The 19327-nt window shown below is 43.2% G+C and overlaps 1 protein-coding gene across 14 annotated transcripts in view; it reads right to left on the minus strand.

Annotated features, from left to right (window-relative positions):
* LOC147268834 (serine/threonine-protein kinase BRSK2-like) overlaps positions 1–19327 on the minus strand; it is a 139705-nt gene that overhangs the window by 31022 nt on the left and 89356 nt on the right. For all 14 annotated transcript variants that reach the window (XM_086223217.1, XM_086223216.1, XM_086223211.1 and 11 more), the window contains exons 3-8: positions 16837–16922; positions 13778–13918; positions 12547–12663; positions 9320–9353; positions 7747–7815; positions 1541–1687 (exon numbers count right to left, since the gene is read on the minus strand). In XM_086223217.1, the coding sequence (XP_086079343.1) occupies positions 1541–1687; positions 7747–7815; positions 9320–9353; positions 12547–12663; positions 13778–13918; positions 16837–16922 (594 nt within the window). The remainder of the gene's footprint in view (positions 1–1540; positions 1688–7746; positions 7816–9319; positions 9354–12546; positions 12664–13777; positions 13919–16836; positions 16923–19327) is intronic.

Raw genomic sequence — 19327 nt, forward strand, 5'->3', positions numbered from 1 at the left:
AACAAAAGTCAGTGGCGAGCAAAAATATGATAAAGAGAAACTCTGAGTCACATTTTTCCTCATATTTCCTTCAGTCTTCTGAATATTAGGGCATAGTGTAATGTTTGACTCTAAGTTTCATACTTATACTTAGTTCTAAAAACACCCACTGGAAATGTCATAAGGACAGTTTTTTGTTTTGTTGAATTTCACTGCCTTCTAGTTGGACTCCAATTCAGACTTCCAAACAAGTGAAATTGTTTTTGTATTTTGATTTTTCTCCAGAGAAAAACTAGTAACTAATCCCTGCAGACCAAACCCCTGTTAAAGTTGATGGTGGTCCATGGTGTTACAAGATCACATTCCATATGCTGGAGCTACGCATATGTTTGGGGCAATTTAGTTGCATAGCTTTTTGCAAGTGCCAACATTTGCAAAAAGCCATTTTTTTTAATTCAAAAGTAGCGATGCCAAACCCAAGAGAAATGTAAAAACTTTAAACTTGCTAACAATTCACACACATACTTTGTGGTGATGTCACACAGTTCATGTTCAATACTTCTTGAATGCGGTCTTAAAATCCATCTATTTATCGTTCTAGCTGCTTTGACCTGGAGGCGAGTCTATCTGCGAGAGAGAGAAAGAACAAATAATGCAGTTTGGCTGAGAAAGCAACTTTGGATGAATGTTTGGTGCAGAAGCGCAGCAGAGGATTGTGGACACATTCTAATCCTTCATGAACTGTGAACATCATCATCCCCTGTGAATAACTGAAGAGTCCCACTCCTGTTCTAGCTTGGAGCTGCCTTTGTCAGACATGAGCAGAAGCTGCAGAGGTCAGGCAACCTTACTTCTTCTGAACTTCACACACCTCCACGGATGGTTCCAACCTCCGATGACATCTCTTCACGATGTGTAGCTGCAGCAGCACCATTACAGTGAGGCCGTGGTGGGAAAGGTTAAGTGGAGGTGCTCATTACAGCTTTTCTCCAGCAGCATTTGAACCATTTAGGGTCCACATATCCTTCAGTTTGTCTCTTCAGAGGTCCAGAAACTGAACAAGCGTCTCTGTCTGTGTTATTTTTGGCTGCAGGTGAGTTTGGCAGCGTGGAGTCATGTCACGATGGAACCCACAGACACAGACCTGCTTCAGGGGTCGTAAATATCACAAGCTGTACTTTCTCATACTGCAGATGTCTTCAGACCAGCGTAAATGGCCCAGTGTGCCTGAGCTATAACAGGAAGTTGTTTTACTTCAATGACAGTGCAGCTCAGTTGCCAAACTGAATGCTTAAAGTTCAAATAACTGAAAATGCATTACCTAACAGTTATTTTTATAAAGTTCCTATTCTAAGCTGAAACAAATCCTTGGCCTGAGATAAAAAAGATTTTATGCAGAGCAGAGTTGCTGCAGAATCTAAATTTAGCCTGAGCAGTCCCTACGGCAGCAGCCTTGTTGACTGTGAAAATGCAGAGCGAGCACAAGTTGACTGTTACTAGCGTTCTGCTCTCATCTGTCCTGCAGCCAGGCCTGGCGACGACGTGGTGTGCAGTCACTTACTGTGAGCCTCTTCGTGGCATCCACTTCAATCATGCCACGAAGAAGGTTCTGGCAATCTGGAGGGATGAAGTGAGGCATGTGGAAAACTCCCAGCTTCACCTTCTCCAAGAGATTCCTCAGGTTGTCATCATCAAACGGCAGGGCGCCCTGGAGGAACAGCAGGAGGACACATGTCACCTAAATCCTGCCCAAGTCTCAACAATCGTTGTCTGGGTACAGGGCTTGAGGTTAACCAGGACTCCTCTTTCCAACACAGACTAATCTAATCAAACACAAGAGGCTTGTGTGTGTGTGTGTGTGTGTGTGTGTGTGTGTGTGTGTGTGTGTGTGTGCAGATGTTGTTTCTCAATCATTTCTGGACATAAAGACCCAGCATTAGGGTTTTTGGCCTGGGCACTCATATCACCTCCACTTCCAGCATTAGGCTGTGGCAGGTTCACTGCCGAGAACATTTTTGAAAAAACAAATGCTGCCCAAATAGGAAACCGTCAAGGGGGGGGGGCATTTTTCCATCTGAGAACCAAAACTAAAAACTTAAAGGAAGGGGTCAATTTTGGGGAAATAAAGAGTGTCCATTTTCAGAGTCAGACAACCAGATAGGTACCACTGTCTTCTCATGCGCATTACAGGGATCTGGACAGCTGACTGCTGGTAAGCTTGGCACAATGATGTCATGTCAGCATTTAAACAGCAAAATCAACAAAATCCAAATCAATTCAATGAAATCTTCATGGTCAGTATTGGGGCAGCACAGTGGAGCAGTGGTCCTCACTGTGGCCCCCCAGCAAGAAGGTTGTGGGTGGAGCCCCGGCTGCAGCACGGGGTCTTTCTGGGTGAGTCTCCATGTTCTCCCTGTTCCTGCTGGGTTCTCTCTGGTACTCCAGCTTCCTCCACAGTCCAAAGACATCAAGAGGGACCAGGTTAATCCAGACTCTAAATTGACCGTAGGCGTGGCTGGGAGAGCCAATGGTTGTCTGTCTCTATGTGTTGGCCCTGCCATGGACTGGTGACCTGTCCAGGGGGAAGGCTGCTGGGATAGGCTCCACCCCCACCACCCTCAACAGGAGGAGAGGGAGAAGATGGAGGGATGGATGGACGAATAGATGGATGGATAGATGAATGGATGGATGGATGATGAATGGATGGATGGATGGATGGATGGATGAATGGATGGTCAGTATTGCTCTCAGGACTTGACAACTTACCATGCTGGGTCTTATGAGGACAGTGTCCCCTTGAAGCAAAACTGCATTATTAAATTTTAAACAGCCTGAAAACTCCCATCAAATTTAATGATTAGCTGCCTCAAACTTCATATTCTGCAGAAAAGCGAAGGGAAACCTGACAAGTCATCTTCAAAATGTTGTGAGAGGAGCGAGTGTTCATCTGCTGTGACTGTCATTAAGTTCATCGGCACGATCATCACATGTGACCGACTAGTAGGTTCAGCAGGTGATTACTATGTTGAATGTCTCCCACAGTGGCGAGCCATACAGAATCCATCAGATAGGCTGTAGCTAGTCAACCAACAACATGAGTATCCCTTGAGACAGACAGGGTCCTCTTACCACTATACTGTATGTAGTCATGTCCTCATGAATGTAAGGCAAGTGGTTTTATATCTGAGGGTGGGGTAGTTGTTCTTCTTGCTCTGTTTAGAATTCAGTCTCGTATGTTCTAGGATTTAGTAGAAGATAAATGACCACTAATGGAAAACTCTTTCAGTTTATTTTGGACCCAATTTACAAAACTAGTATGGATCTTAAAACCTTGTGGATTTCTTCTTGGATAATGATACATTCATTTAAGACGAACAGAATATGCTGCTGCCATGATTTCACGTCGACCACGGACACGATTACTATTGTGTGTTTTTCAACATAATATTTTGATAAAACGTTAACACTTGGTCATGTTTGGCTATGTTTTCTTTACATATCGCTGATGTGACATGACTGCCTCGAACTCCCACAGCTCCTCCCTCAAGGATTGGTTGTGATGATTGGACAACAGGAAATTGGAAACGCCTCCTCCTACTTTGAGATCAATCAATGGAAACCTGACCAGCAGTTGTTAAGGGATTTCAAACTCTTGTACTTGCAGAGCAAAATCAATATGCCTGTAAGCATCAAGCTTTCCTTCCAACACTCCTCCTGTTGTCATGTAAATGGCCGGTCAGATACTCTGGACTGAATAGGAGACAGTTTGTGAGTCATGTGTGCCATCAGAGTTGGTGTCACTGAGGACAGTCTGTCCTGCAGCCGGCCGCCTCCTCGGCCTCTACGCTCCAGCTGGGGAGCACGCCCAGTGACGTGACCACTGATACGGTTTCCTCCTGATTGGAAAATGAGCAGGAGCAAGCCAGATGGTTGCTGACACAGCGTGGGTGATCACCACAACTTCAGAGATTCATGTCCACATGATGCTTCTCCTTAATCAGCAGAAGAATTCCTGAGTGTCTAAAGCTCCCAAACAGAGTCATTAACTTGGATGTCTGACAACTCATTCGTCACTCAGATTTCAGTTCTGTTTCTTACATTGTGGCTGCTGCTGAATTTGTGTCCCACACATAAAGGATCATGTGCATCAAGGTGTCCAGTACGCTGGAACCTCCCACTTACACCATTGTCATTTACCAAAGGACAAAAACAACATTTATATTTGAATGTGTTTTGCCATCAAATGTAAAAGGACTTCCACAAGCCATTCCTGGTCTGCAAAGTTTGCTTAAACTGAGAGCCAAAAAGCTCATGATGTGCTAGCAACATTCAAAATCAATTACAGTGCATACGATTGCAGAACATGCACACATTGAGCAGGAAAGCCAAGCAAATGAGTCGATTTCATGGCAGCTGTCAGGCTAATTTGCCCCAGTGGAAACTTGGCCATCAGTGAAGAAATGTTGGAGGATATTACAGGTGGGAAAGATCCACCATGGCCATGTTTGTTTGTTGATTCAATCAAAAGATTTGTCCAAAAGGTTTGTTCAAATAATCGTTCAGCGGTTGATAGATGTGCTGTGATTCCACTCGCTAAACTGCAAGTGTATCGGTGCTCTGATCAGCCCAGAGTGAGCTAGCAGTACAAAAAAGATATAACACAGTCCAGTACTAATATGCTGCAAAATACACATTTGTGGCAGCCAATTATCCCATAGAATATGTGGGTAGCACTTTAACAACATCGATGTCGAGCACATATTCATAGACAGGGTTGGTGTCAGGCTTAAAGGAATGAGAAAAATGTTTTCCAGCAACTGTGGCATTTTGATCCAAACAATTAAAAAACAACATGAACAAAGAGTTTTATTCTACTTTTGAACAATATAACTGGTGAAAGTGTCAGTGAAACGCACCAAAGTGTTTGGCACTTGGTGTGAGAAATAGAAATTATGAAACTGGGGAGATAAAAGTGTACGAGAGAAAAAAGCTCTTCCGCCTGTGGTTCCAAATAAACTGCCATGAGTACTCAGGCCCAACTTCTGCGAGAGCACAGTTTCACAGTTTGTGTACGAGACTTGCTCGTGAGAGTTGTTTTTCCCAAGGCACCACGAGATGCTCAAAATGAAACGACAGGACTCGAGGACATGCGGCCGCAGCCTGAGGTAGAAAGTTGCCATCAATTCTCTAACAGGATCTGATAAAAAGTAGAATTCTAAGGGGCAGTGGACTGTAGCGTGTGCATTCGTCACCAACCTGAGGAACTGATCGACGGACCAGTCGCTTAAATAGGAATTGGATGGTTTTGTGATTAATGGTGCAATGGAAACCATACCTCCCAGTCACGTCTCCCTCACTCCTGCACTAATGGCCTCTACTGGTTACTGGGTGGATACAACAAACATCATATAGTCAAAGTTGGCATAGCGGTAAGAAGACTTGGGCGGTTGCTCTTGTTAGCGGACATTAGCTTAGCTGTCCAGCAGAAAAATGGTGACCTCAGCATGGCTTCTCAACCCCTTTTGGTCTTTCAGCTTAAACCATCGTAGAGGTGCTGAGCCCAAATTGACCCTTTTGTTCATCCAAAAGCTTTTCAGATGGAAGTACAGTAACTCAGTGGAATGTAAATGTTACAAACACTGGACCCAATAAGTATTCAATAATTATTGTCTTATACTATTATTATACACTAGCTGTCAAAAGTTTGGACACACCTTCTCATTCAATGTTTTTTCTTTATTTTTAATATTTTCTACATAGTAGATACTGAAGATATCAAATATATGAAGCAAGATATATGGAATTATGTAGCAAAGACAAAAACGGTAAATAACAATAAATGCATTTCAGATTTTAGATTCCTCAAAGTAGCCACCATTGGTTTGTTGCCAGAGCATGAGTACTCAATGAGCTTTGTGATGTCGTCACCTGAAATATATATATATATATATATATATATATATATATATATATATATATATATATATATATATATATATATATACAGTATATATATATATATATATATATATATATATATACAGTATATATATATACATATATACTTCTCAGGTTTGCCTTGTGAGGGCCCAAACTTTTGACTGGCAGTGTATATTGTATGACTGTATTTTTCAGGTGAATTGAGACTCTCTTGCATGTTCAACATCATTCAATGTGTTTCCAATGTTCAGCAGTCTGTAGGCGGTTGTTTCCCTCTCTCTCTTTTCTCTCTTCAGCTCCATTCAACTTATCAAAGTTGTCATACAGGTTCAAAATGTTGGGGTAACTCATTGGTAATTAGATGTTAATTGTAAAATAAGTATGAAGAAAGACTGTCCCCTGTTGCTATGGTTACTACACTGTACAGCCAGCACACACTCAAGAGGGGCGAACGAACACTTTTACTGGAGCTCCTCAGTGGGTGCCTGTGTATCAGGAATTTGTGGACGCCCAGCAGGATTCACCCACGGCACTCAGCACATTCCTGGGGGAGTGCATTGGAATACCCCTTCAGTCCAACACCTATTCACTCCCACATCTTTCCTGCCAGTGAAGGGACTCAAACCAGCGACCTTTTCATGTCAAGAGCACACACGCGACAGCTTAAGTGAAAAGACAAGTCGCCTATTGTGCGTTAGACAGTTTCATTTCTGTACTCAGTTAATTTATAATGAGGTTTTAATTTTTAATCAGTGCACACTGTTTTTTTCCAGCATCCCATCTTTAATTCAACCCCACCTGCTGTAAACGTCTGAGTGGGGGAAACAAGAACGTCAGCTTCAGCAGGACTTTTGCTTCTTGCAGTCACCACTGCAACGAGAACAGCACTGGAACACAGATCTCAGACTGTCATTGACTCTGACCTCCAGTGCTTAAATGGGCCGGAGCTCCTGTAAAAGAGTGTTTCGGATATTCACTTTTAATTTCCAGGATCAGTGCTGCGGTCTGGTAGTCTGTTTTTTGATTAAAGATTTCAGTGACCAGTCTCTTCACCTTGGAAATTTTTGGCAACCACTGCTTTACAATTGAAAAATTCATTTAGCAAAGACACTAAAACTCTCAGTTTTCACCAACAGCAGCGCGTCAAACCACACGTGAGCACATTTCTGCACTGCTCATACGTCCGTATTTTTGTAGAGGAGAAGTCTAGATGAGCATTCAGGCCAGGTTTCTGTCTTCTAGCTGAGAGAAAAGATGCACCCCATACAAAGACATGCATCATTTCAGAGCCTACTGAAAGGTTGACGTCTACTAATTAAATTCAGGATTTGTACAGAGGAGCTGAATGGGGCTGAGGTTGTTGCAGTGACTTGACATTTTTGGAGACATTCAGCCGGTGAAGGTTTTTGGCAGATGTTGAAGAAAGTACATTCGACTGATTCAGTGTGATTTGTCTTCTTTAAGACCAGTTCAAATGTTTCTCGCAGTCAAATGGGGAGTAATTTTAAGCAATAAAAACTGGATTCATGTAATGAAGCAAGAATCATTTTTGAATTGAGGACTGATTGTCGACCAAATCGTGGAATTTCCAGAAAAGAAACCCCTGAACCCTGATCGAGGAAACGATCACTGCCCTGTGGCGAAGCGTTGAACCTCAAGCACGCATGGCAATAAAGACATAATATAAAAATAATTTTCAATAAAACAGGAGTCACCAGGTCGCCTCTGTAAACATTTAGCTAAATCTTCAGTTGGTCTGTCTCACTGCAAACATGGGTTGAAGAATTTATTTGGTTCATTTTTGGTATAGCAGCAGCCGTCACTCACCACTAAAAGTGCAAACAGGATAACTCCACAGCTCCAGGCATCTGCTTTCCTACCATCATACTTCTCCCCCTGGAACAGAGAGAGGGAGAGGGAGAGGGAGAGAGAGAGAGAGAGAGCGGGCGAGCCACATCAGAGGCAGAACCATGTGCAACATTCACTCTCACAGTTTCCCACAGTTCGCTGTAATAGCTTGAAACCTCTCCAGCATATTCATCAGAAAAATAGCGTGTGTACACGTATGAATGATATCGGCACTGTGTGATGCTGACTGCCGTTCTAGAGCTAATTAGGCTGTCATATCCGGTGAGCCGCCGGGATCAGGTGCCAACATGGATGCGGTTTTGTTGGACTTCCCCTCTGATGTTGAGATGTGGACATATTGTCTTCCTGTGTTACAGCAATGATCTGAGGCAGTCTGACTCATTATAGTGCTACAATTACTTTCACTACAGTTTGACTTTAAATAATGATTGAATATTTAACATCATCATCAAAATGCACATTAAAACATGGGAAAATACCACATGATGTGACGTGTTCTGGCAAATCAGAACCAAATACTTCTCTTGATGTGCTTGTCTTGTTTTCATTCAGCCAGTGAGCAGAATCTTACTGAGTTGTGTGGCAGCACTGCAGCGTCACTGAAGGTGGCGTTAAACTTGGTTGATAGGCAAAATCAAGCTCTTCGTGTCATCATGAATGGAGCTTGAACCAAACTGTTGCTCGGAGACGGAATGTCAATGAAAATCCACAATGACGATTGGAACAGCAACAGCTTTCTTCATTACAGGAATCCATTTTTGTGTAGACACTGGACCTCATTCATTAAAATTTGTTCTGACATTAAATGGCCCATTTAGTCAAATAGCAACCTTTACTTCCTACCTGTAAGACTAAATTAAGGACTAAAAATGTCTAAAATAAAGAATCAGGCCCATCATTATCAGCAGACGGTGTCCTACTTTTGTTAGTCAGTAACTGAAACGCTCACATAAATGATGCGTTGATTATAATAAAAAGAATCTAGGTACACCTAAATCAGTTCAAAATAAGACTGGCAGATTTATTGCTATCAGAATGTTACTCATGTGAATATCAGGCTGTAAATGCTCACTAGAAGCCACAGCCTGAATGTGTTAAACTGCTAGAAGTGACATGTTTGGATTTGATTACGAAATAAGAATGAAAATGAAAAATGTAGGTTAAAAACCATCAAACTTTTGGAGGAAGAAGAAGAAGAAGAAGGAGAAAAAGAAGAAGAAGAAGAAGAAGAAGACATAGTTGAAGGCCACAGGGTGTCTGATTCAATTTGGGAGAAGCTAACGCTGATTCCCATCAAATAAAAACATTCAGGTTTGAATATCAGGAGCAGAAAAAACCCCCAGAAACCCCGATAAATGCACGGTTCCATCCCAAACAGCACAGGCGTGTACAGAGTGCATCTGAACCTCTGGTCAGAGAGTGCACTGAATGCTGAGAGGCTGGTGCTGTGATGTAAGAGCTTTCCTGGAGCTCAGTGCTGCTATTATTTTATAAAAGAAGTGAATAGAGGAGGAGGAGAGCGAGCACTTACCCTGATAACCTCTGGGCAGGCGTAGTGCGGAGATCTGGAAAAGAAGAAAAGAGGTGGGGGGTGATACTGGATGACCTCACAAACACACACCACAGCGCTCAGGCAGAGAGACCAGCTGACGCTCTGGAGGAGAAGGCCTGGCGAGCCTCAACACAGCCTTCTGGGCCCCCACACTCTTGTCAATAATGCAGTGAAACAACAATGACTTTATGTTGAGGTTTTTTTGCTACCTGACTGACATAAAAAGGGTGACTTTTCAGTGATTAATGTTCTTACTATTGGATAACAAAAAACTCAGCCCTGGCAGCACTCCCCCCATACGAACTGCATATTGTTGTGTTAGAGTGTGAAGACCACTTGATAATCTCTAATTATTCAGGGTAAAAAATGTGGCTTCAGTTGCTTAAGCAGACATCAGTCACTTCCAGAGAAGATTTTATGGAAGGACACACTTTTAGCTGTGCTCAGCTTTTTTTCTATCCATTTTTGGCAGGCATGGATTTTCATAACGGTCTTAAAATATATACTCCATGACAGTTTCCTGCAGAAGTGTGTATAGAAGCCAGATATCCTGTTCTGCGTCAGGATTAAGTGCCACTGTTGTGCAACAACTCTGATATTTCTGCTGCCAGCAAAGCTCACAAGAATGCCAAATGGGAATCGGTCTGCTGCTAAAAATCCTCCTCAACAAATGTACGAATTCTTCCAAGTTTGCGTTGTTTGGTAAAGTCTCTCAGAGCAGCTGCTTGAAGAAAGTTTTTTTTCAATTTCTTTTCCATTCTTCTGACATTGGCACCTCTTCTCTCATTAAAAATTGCACATGAAATGCATATGCAAATATTTTTCACCTCACTCGTTTATCCGGTGGTTACAAGATGTCTCCTACTTCTTGATGAAGTCTAAAAAGGAGATCTCTCACAAATGTAGCCGATTCATTCGAGATGGTTGACTTTGTACGTGTGAAAAGCTGCATGACATTTCTGAATAATGGAATCATGACAAACATCACGGTAATGACACTTGTCTGCCGTCCTCCACGTTGATTCATCGTAGCTAACGAAGCAGCACGCCATCCAAACTCTGCACTAAATAAACACAGATCAGTGTAAACACACTCTTCATCGCCGCCAACATCACACTTAATGATGCTAATCAATGTATCGTGAACGACTCAAAATACACAGACTGCTGCCTAATTACACCAGAGCAAATGTTCATCCTTCCTCCTCGCAGCAACTTCTCGCTGAGTGACATTTAATAATTCCCTTAATGTCACATGATTGGAAGAGTCGTCGGACTTGCTACTCATGCAAGATATTTACAGGATCCATTAGTGGCTCTCCATTAAAACTGAAGCGTGACAGAATAATCTGGCAGATTTTGACAAGGATGCAGCGCAGGTTTCCATTTCTCTGGTATCAGATGTCCCTGGATACGTGACAGCCCCTAGCAGCTATGACACCCGATTCCTACCCTCCGTATTGCTCCGTGTCTTTGTTCAAAATGAGCTGAACATTGGTGTGATGAACCCAGTGGAGCCCTAAAGATTTAACCCCCAACAACAAAACACTACTCAGATGACACAGATAATTTGACAGATGCAAACAAACATAGCTATGTCATTCCACTGTTGGGGAGCATTGTCAACAGGAAGTACATTTACTGTAAAAAGCAGGGCAAAGAAACATAAATGTTAAGTAACCTTCCTTATTAGAAGCTGGCAATATTTGCATGAAGATGACACCGTCTACTCCCCACACTTGTGCAGCACTGCATGTTGCCATGGGAATGTCACCTGGGTCTGTCAAAAAGCTTCATGCACGTGCAAACAGGCACTGGAGTTAGAAAACTCAAGATATGCTGACAAAGTACTCCAGAAACTGCATCGTTTAGTTCCGCCATCAGCTTGTTTCTCCAAAAGCCAACGAGGGTCCCAGGAAGGATGAAGCTCAACATCTGCTCCACATGTTCATACAGAGTTGCACTTGTGAATCGAATATACAGTTTTAAATCAGTTGGGTAACGATTCTGATTGCATTCCAATTTCCTTTCATTCACTCCTCCGCTGACAAGGAACTTAAAGTTGTCATCACTCTTCCAGTGTCTCAGGATTTGCTGTTTTTGTTTTACATGACAGAGAGTCAAAGTCTGTCGCATGCCGCTGTCCAAACTCAGGGGCAAGCAAAGCAAAGCACCTTTGAACTGGGAACCTTCTCACGTACATCCAAGAGGATTTTGGCTCATTAATAAACCTCTGCCAGCTGATAATTTGCGGTAGCAGAAGTAGTGGATGTAGATGTTGCGTAACGCATCCTGTGATGAGTTAATTCAATGACCCTGTGCACACTGCAGGCCCTTCTGTTTCCTGGTGCAAGCAACATCAACTATGCTGAAAGGAGCACTGGGGTCTGGCCTCTGTTTTGATGATCCTATCAACCAACCTGTCAGGTCCAATCTTTGAATGTATGTTTGTTTGTTGAGGTTTTCAGGAAGCTAAACTGACTGACCTGTAAACTACAACTCAATGAGGCTCCATGTTGACCCCCACTGGCTGCTCATTGGATTTAGTACTTATTTGAAGGTTTTATTGATTAGGTCACAGGCACTTCACAGCCAGATTGCACGTTATATTTCAGAGTTGCTCTACCTTTACCACCATCAGAGGAGTTAAGATCGACAAAAATCATTGATGTAACTCCTTCCAACCATAGGGTGGAGCCTATCCCAGCAGCCTTCCCCCTGGACAGGTCACCAGTCCATGGCAGGGCCAACACATAGAGACAGACAACCATTGGCTCTCCCAGCCACGCCTACGGTCAATTTAGAGTCTGGATTAACCTGGTCCCTCTTGATGTCTTTGGACTGTGGAGGAAGCTGGAGTACCAGAGAGAACCCAGCAGGAACAGGGAGAACATGCAGACTCACCCAGAAAGACCCCATGCTCCAGCCGGGGCTCCACCCACAACCTGCTTGCTAAGGGGCCACCCTAAGGACCCCTGCTCCACCGTGCCGCCCTAGATGTAACTCCTATGTGTTTTTTATTCCTTAGCTAATGAATATCTAAGACTGTTTTCTTGCTCCCTGCACCATTTCCTTCCCCCTCCAAGACTTTTTAACCTGCTGCAGTTGGTTTAAGCTGATTAAAAAAGGTAAGAGACAAAACATCCAAGTCAAGATAAAGATGGGTGCGAAGCAGAGAGTCATGGAAATGTAACTGAAACACTCACCCACAGCTGGTCTCCAGCAGACTGTCCCCGACCTGCAGAGACGCCATGCCGAAGTCTGCTATCCTGATGTTGTTCTTCTCGTCTAACAACAAGTTCTCAGGCTTCAAATCTCTGTGGCTGAAGGACAATAGGACAAAAAACTGAGGTGATTAAGAAGACTAGAAAGTGATGCAGTCAAGTTAGTTCATTGTATCTGACACACGACCTGGAAGAGGGCCAAATCACATTGTAATCTAGTCTAACTGTGTCAGGCAGGATCCTGGTCTCCTGCATGTCTCAGGTCTGTGTGTCATTATGTTCAACATCCTCACCACCTCCACTCATAAAGTGCTTCATCACTGTGATCTTCTTCACCAGACAAAAAAAGCGATAGAATTTGGCAGGCAGAAAGTTTGAACTGCCAGAAAAATATTGCAGCTCATCTCCACTTCAGATGCTTGTGAACTGGCGAAGCTTCGTTTGACAGCGGTGCTTCATCCTGCGTTTCTGATGCCGCTAAAGAACCAGGATCTCATTCCCAACCTCGTCTGCCTGTCCTCTGGGGCCCTTTTGGATGCGGCCTCTCATTTCAAAATTAATTCATGCATGTCACTTATAAGAGGGTTGTCCAAAGGGTCTTTTTCCAAATTAGATCAAACTTTTTGACCACTGAAAACTGCGATGGCCTGAAGTTCTGCTTTATCTTCTATCAGTGTCTGAACTGTTCCAACATAAAGCAGCTTTCGGTTGAGAGACAAAATGAGAGTTCACTGCATTTCTCATATGAACAAGGTGCTTCTTTCCCCCAGCCCCTCAAAGCAGACATTCGTCTTCACTGATCCTGGATCTGCTCCACCTTCCTGCTGGTAAAGGAAGGTTCTGGTGGCTGCTGTTGCAGGATGTGCTTGCTGATGGAGAATTGTTGGGTGGAGGTTCATTGAAGGAGGGAGGTGCTGGACCTGCTCTACTTGGACAGAGTCAGGACGGAACTTTGGTTGGGGTTTGGTGCCACACAAATAAAACTGACTTCACTTGACTTGAGGCCGACGCCATGTCTATCGCTTGAATTTACATTATCACTACGCTGCCATGGCAAATCAGTTTCAAGGTAAATATGACATAAAACATGAATTTGTCTTTAGGATGGCATCCTGATGTTAACAGAATATAAGTGATGGATACTGATGAATGATGATGATTGATGAAACGTGAATATGAGTGTGACACGACGGTCAGTCTAAGGGAAACAAACCATATGGAGTGGCTGTGGCAGAAGTCCAGTGCTGAGATGATCTGTCTGAAGAACTTCCTGGCCTCTTTAGGTGTTAACCGGCCCTTCTTCACCAGGTAGTCAAATAGCTCACCCCCAGACACATGCTCTAACACCAGGTACCTACAGGAGACAGGACACAAGTAGATGGGGGTCCATTTGTGTGTGTGTGTGTGTGTGTGTGTGTGTGTGTGTGTGTGTGTGTGTGTGTGTGTGTGTGTGTGTGTACAGTACAGTACAGTACAATAACAGGAACAACATCAAAATGGCATCTGAGAAAAGGGCATGCTGGTCATTTGTAGCATGAGCTGCCCAGATCTTCACCCCCTGCTGTCAGAAACCAGCAGACACAGCTTTTAGAATTGGAAAACATTCCAAAGTCTTATTAGACAAGCAGAAATAGAGATTTGACACAATGTGAGGTGCTCAATAAAGCCATTTAGGGAAAAAAAAAACGAGTGAGCAAGTGGTGTGATAAAATCTCCAGTTTCCAGTTGGGCTGATGTGGAGACGGAAGGCAAAGCAATAATCATCCTGCTTCCTCACTAATGTGTTCAGTTTTTTCATTTGTATTTCTCTCATTGTCTCTGTCGTCCTTGTAAATAGGCCTTCATTTTTTTCAACAACAGTTCCACGTTATGCATCCCAATATTAAATTGTTAGTCCGTGGTGAATGTATGACATTCATCATGAGGCTCAATGTTTCCACGGAGATCAAGTGATGAAGGACAAAGTCTTGGAGCTCCAGATTAAAGTCCATCAGCACATACAACTGGACAGTAAAGTAGATGGACTTACGAGAGCCCACATGTTTGTCTGTACAGATTAAACAAATCCACCAAAGAAAATCCCCAGTTTAAAGATGAAAGAAGCATTAATGAAATAATTGAGTCATAAATTACCGAGTATTTGGCTGTGACATGGTCAAGTCACCACAGTACATCAAGGGGGAATGTAAATCACAGAGAAAATCCTCCAGCCGTGCTGATGTGTGTGCTCGCGGATGAAAATGTTTTATCTATCTCCTCCAATCATTTGTCTCCGACAGCGGAGCTCCTCGTCATCCCCACCTCCTGATTTATTAGCAGATTAAGGGATCTGCTGGAGCGGTTACCTGCCACAGCTATTTAAATTAGAAACATGTTTGCATGTGATTTGTGAGTGTGCAATGTTCTCTAGCAAACGGTTTGCATCTGGGATGACCATCCGTCGCTGTCCTCACAACATTAAGAAAATAAATTCCCACTCCATTTGACAGCGGTGCCTTTATCAATTATTGAACAAGGCATTAAGCTGTGCCATTGGAGCACAGCCGCCAATAGATTAATGAATATGATAAAATATGGATACAAACCCAAGCTCCACAGATTACACTGAGGGAGACCAATGAAACATTCCACGCTTTGATAACATCCCAACGCTCCAAGTGCTGCTGTCAGCACCACTGAAATTAATTTCGAGTAGTGCAGGGGCAGTTGCTTGAGGGGCCGTGTGTCCTGACTGAGGTCTCCGTTCTCTCTTTGAAATTTCAGGTTCTGACTTTAATGGCTTTGGTTTCTGAGCACTGACTCTGATATTTGGGGGTTGGGATTTTGTGTTTGACTTTGATCTTCACCATTCTGACTGTCATCATCTAGCAGGTTGGTTCAACTGAGTGTGCCACCTGCTTGTGCTCCACTTTACCATAAAGAGTGTCACACAGGAAATGCTCTAGTTGGACTTCAGCTCCAATCAGCGATTAGCTGTGTCTGCATTCTGGAGTCACAGATAAGTACGAAAGTGGAGGAAAAAATTCTTTGTGAGCTCAAGAGGCGTTTTGGGTGATCTTTCGCTTTAACAAAACATATGGGAAATGGACTACTTTTTACATCTTCCTGCTTTACAGTGTTGTCTCATTCACCTGTTCTCTCTCTCTCTCTCTCTCTCTCTTTCACACACACACACGCACACACAGCGGAGGCTGCCATGCATGATGCCACCCTACTCCATCCATCCATCCATTTTCTATACCACTTATGTGTTAAGGGTAGTGGGGGCGCTGAAGCCTATCCCGGCTGACACACTGGGTGAGAGGTGGGATTCACCCTGGACGGGTCGCCAGTCCATCACAGGGCCATCAGGAGCAGTTTAGAGTTCAGTATCTTGCTCAAGGACACTTGGACATGGTCACTGGGGGAAGGTGGGGATGGAACCAGCGACGCTTCGGCTCCTAGACGGCCACTCTTCCTCTGAGCCATGCCAGCCTCGTGATCTGACATGGTTTTTTGTATTGTTTTTATGATTTCTCTATGAGAACTTGAGTGACCTGAAGGGGCCTATACATAAAATGCGTTTTTATTGTTATTAGTATTATTATGCATATGTTTAGTACAGATAGCCACAAAAATCCCACCACCATCCTTTTAATGAGGTCTTGATGATGGCGATGTAAAGAAGTACAGTCTCTCAGAAGGATTTCTGAAATATCAGTCAAAATATTTGTAAAAAGACTTTTGTCAAAATTGTTCAGCCCTTTTTGTGTATTAGTGTATTATAGTTTTTTATTAAAGATTCTGCTATTTACTGCCCTGTGCTTTTTATGCTGTTACTTCTGTTTCTGCTGCTGTAACGTGCCAATTTCCCCACTGAGGGATGAATAAGGTTTATCTGATCTTATCTTTTTGTGACATCACACAACTTCCGCCTTTCAAGCATTGGGCACTGCATGATATAAAGGGGCGGGGCATGTGGTAGTGATGGCATCATTCTCACAGGATGGTTTTGACACTGTATGACATCACACAAAACAAAGAAAAACAGCTGAAGTAAAATCCCACAGACATTTGTAGAAACAAATCCAGCTGGAACACCCGATATGTCCGTCAAAGTGAAGTCCATTTTTAATTACATATTTCATCTTATAGGCGGGACCACGGGCCAGCCTAGTGGGGGAAGGTGAAAAAGAGAGCTGGCTCTAAGGGTCTCTAAACCACATAGGTGACGGGAGTCTGTGATGGGTGGCACTGACTGGCGTGCTGATGCTGATGCTTTGAAGTACTTACAGATATTTCTTGTTTTCGTAAACGTCGTGCAGCTTTAAAACGTGAGGATGCTCTATTAGTTTCAGGATGGCTATCTCCCGCTCCACCTGGGGGCACACGAAGGGAAGAAAAACAGTTAGATGAGGCGATTAAAGAGGCTCCTCCTTGTCTCCTGCAAACATGGAAACATAAGCACCAAAATCATGTGGCTGTCAAACCAGGAACTGCAACCTGGATGAGTCGTGACGAGACACAACAGACACGCAGACAGCTTGTTTTTTTCAACCCCTTGTTGTTTGGTAATTATGGAAATGATGATCTATTTAACCCCAGTGTCTGCTTCACTGGAAAAGCTCAACACTTGTCATGTCAAACCGTAAGACACAACCACACCCCCCCGAGCAATCATGAACAATGACACCTGAGAAAAGTGTCGTTAGTTTCAGTTCACACATCAATCACAAAAGCTTCGATCTACAAACCACAGAAAATGAGGGACTAAATGTAGCAGACTGACAATGAAGTCAACACAGATTATATTTGCCTTCGTATGTCACTTGCTAACCCACTAACCCTAACCCGTGTGTCTAGATGATTAGAGAGTATACAGTACAATCAAACAAACCAACCACTGCTGCTACGCTTGCTGCTCTGTCATGCTATGTGAGCTAACATGCTAAAATGATAAAGCCATCATGTTGATATGGGAGCACAAACGTTGAAGTCACGGTGATGCTAAAGAAGCTGTTGTTGACCCAATACTGCACTGACCCCTGTCTGAGGTGGCTCTGGACCACAGGGACCTCCACAGTGCATCTACACAGATTTTGTTTGAGGCATTTCACAAGCACTGTTGCTGCCAATTCTTTGGTTTAGTTGTAGTGGACAATCAATTTCCCCCATAAAATTCCCTTTGAAAAATAAGGACAACTGCATTTCGTGTAATGATTATACTGGATATGTAAAGGTCGCTGAGATCGACTCAATTTTTGAAAACAAAAAACATTGTGTCTTTTTGAATTGTCGCTTTTGTTGGTGAATCATTTTCAAATCCTGTTTTGTAAAGTTATAGAGTTGGTCCTTTTAGTTAACAGCAGATGATGTTGTGCTTTGAAGACATCTAGAGTATAATTTCAGCCGTTAGCGTACCTGCTGAGGTGACGCTGTCAGATTGAGCAGGAGCACCACGTTCATGGGTTTCCTGACTGTCTTTACATTGTTCTTGAACATGAAGGTTTGGGCTCCTTTGTTCTTACATTAAACCCCTATGCTTTTATGTGCACTCCTGTAAGAACTTCCTACAGGGAAATTTAGGGAAATGTATTCATATATACACATGTGGGGCTTTCAGAAAACTGTCAGATAAAAATAGAAATCCTGTTTTTGTTGACAAGCTTTTCGGTTGCAGAGATGCTCACAGACTTGTGTCCAGCAGGTTGGACTCAAACAAGGTCTCTCCTTGGTGCTTAAAGACAGGACTGTAATGTCAGGGACAGCCTTTTTAGGAGGATCACTGGAAGAGGAAGCCCTCAATGATGAATCACATGATTCCTCTCATCCAATCAGCAACAAACTGCTCACTAATATGCTGCTCCAACACTGTAATGGTGAAAAGCCAATAGAGCAATAAACGAAGCAATAAGCCCACGATGAGCACATCAACGTCCTGCCTCAGCTGCCCCCCACCCCCACACACTTTCTATGATGCTGTCATGACTGTCAACATGTGATGCTGCCCAGTGCTCACTCTTTTCTTAATCACCACCACCAGCCTGGCTTAACAGCCATTTATCAGTCAAATTACAAGTCCATCATAACCCTTCCTAAGCCCATATTTTTTCCAACACAATCTTAAGCCCTCAGTTTTGTCTTACATACATGAGAAAAAGCCTGAGGCCAATTTGTAAACTCATTGCTCCTGACGCCTCTTGTAGCTGTCAATCACCCGGGCTTGTAGGATGTTGACAATAGAGATCAGGGTTTGCTTTGTCTCCAAGACCAAATTGAGGGTTAAAAAAGTCCCATAGTACGAACAGATTTGTGCAAGAACTTTCCATGAATGAGTCCCAGTGTTGTTTTTTCTTAATCACTCATACAAGTACTTTTCAAAAATGATTCCTATGGAATTCAAAGCCACTTCTAGGCAAAAATATTTAGAGACACTAGAGCACAAAATGTGTCCTAAAGCTGTAAATGGCCCTTAAAAACACTGTTTACTCATGCTGAGTAACATTTACTTCTAGTGGCAGGTCTACAGTGTCTCAGACTCCTTCTGAAAACCTGAAATTCAATATTTAAAGATACAAAGACCACTCTCAACGATGACTCTCATATAAAGCTTTATAGTTTGGTGCCAGCAGTTTCTGTCAGGAGAGGATAGAAAACACCAGGACACACAAATGCTGCCCTGAGCTTTTCCAGGCCATTTAGGCTTGAACCTGCTCCTGTGCTCTGGATTTACAGCGTTTGACACCTCAGCAGGCTGGAGGGTGAAATGAGTTCAGCCCCCCCC

The sequence above is a fragment of the Aulostomus chinensis genome, chromosome 2 (assembly GCF_037954235.1).
Source record: "Aulostomus chinensis isolate RoL2024-O1b breed Wild chromosome 2, RoL_Achi_v1.0, whole genome shotgun sequence".
Taxonomy (NCBI): Eukaryota; Metazoa; Chordata; class Actinopteri; order Syngnathiformes; family Aulostomidae; genus Aulostomus; species Aulostomus chinensis.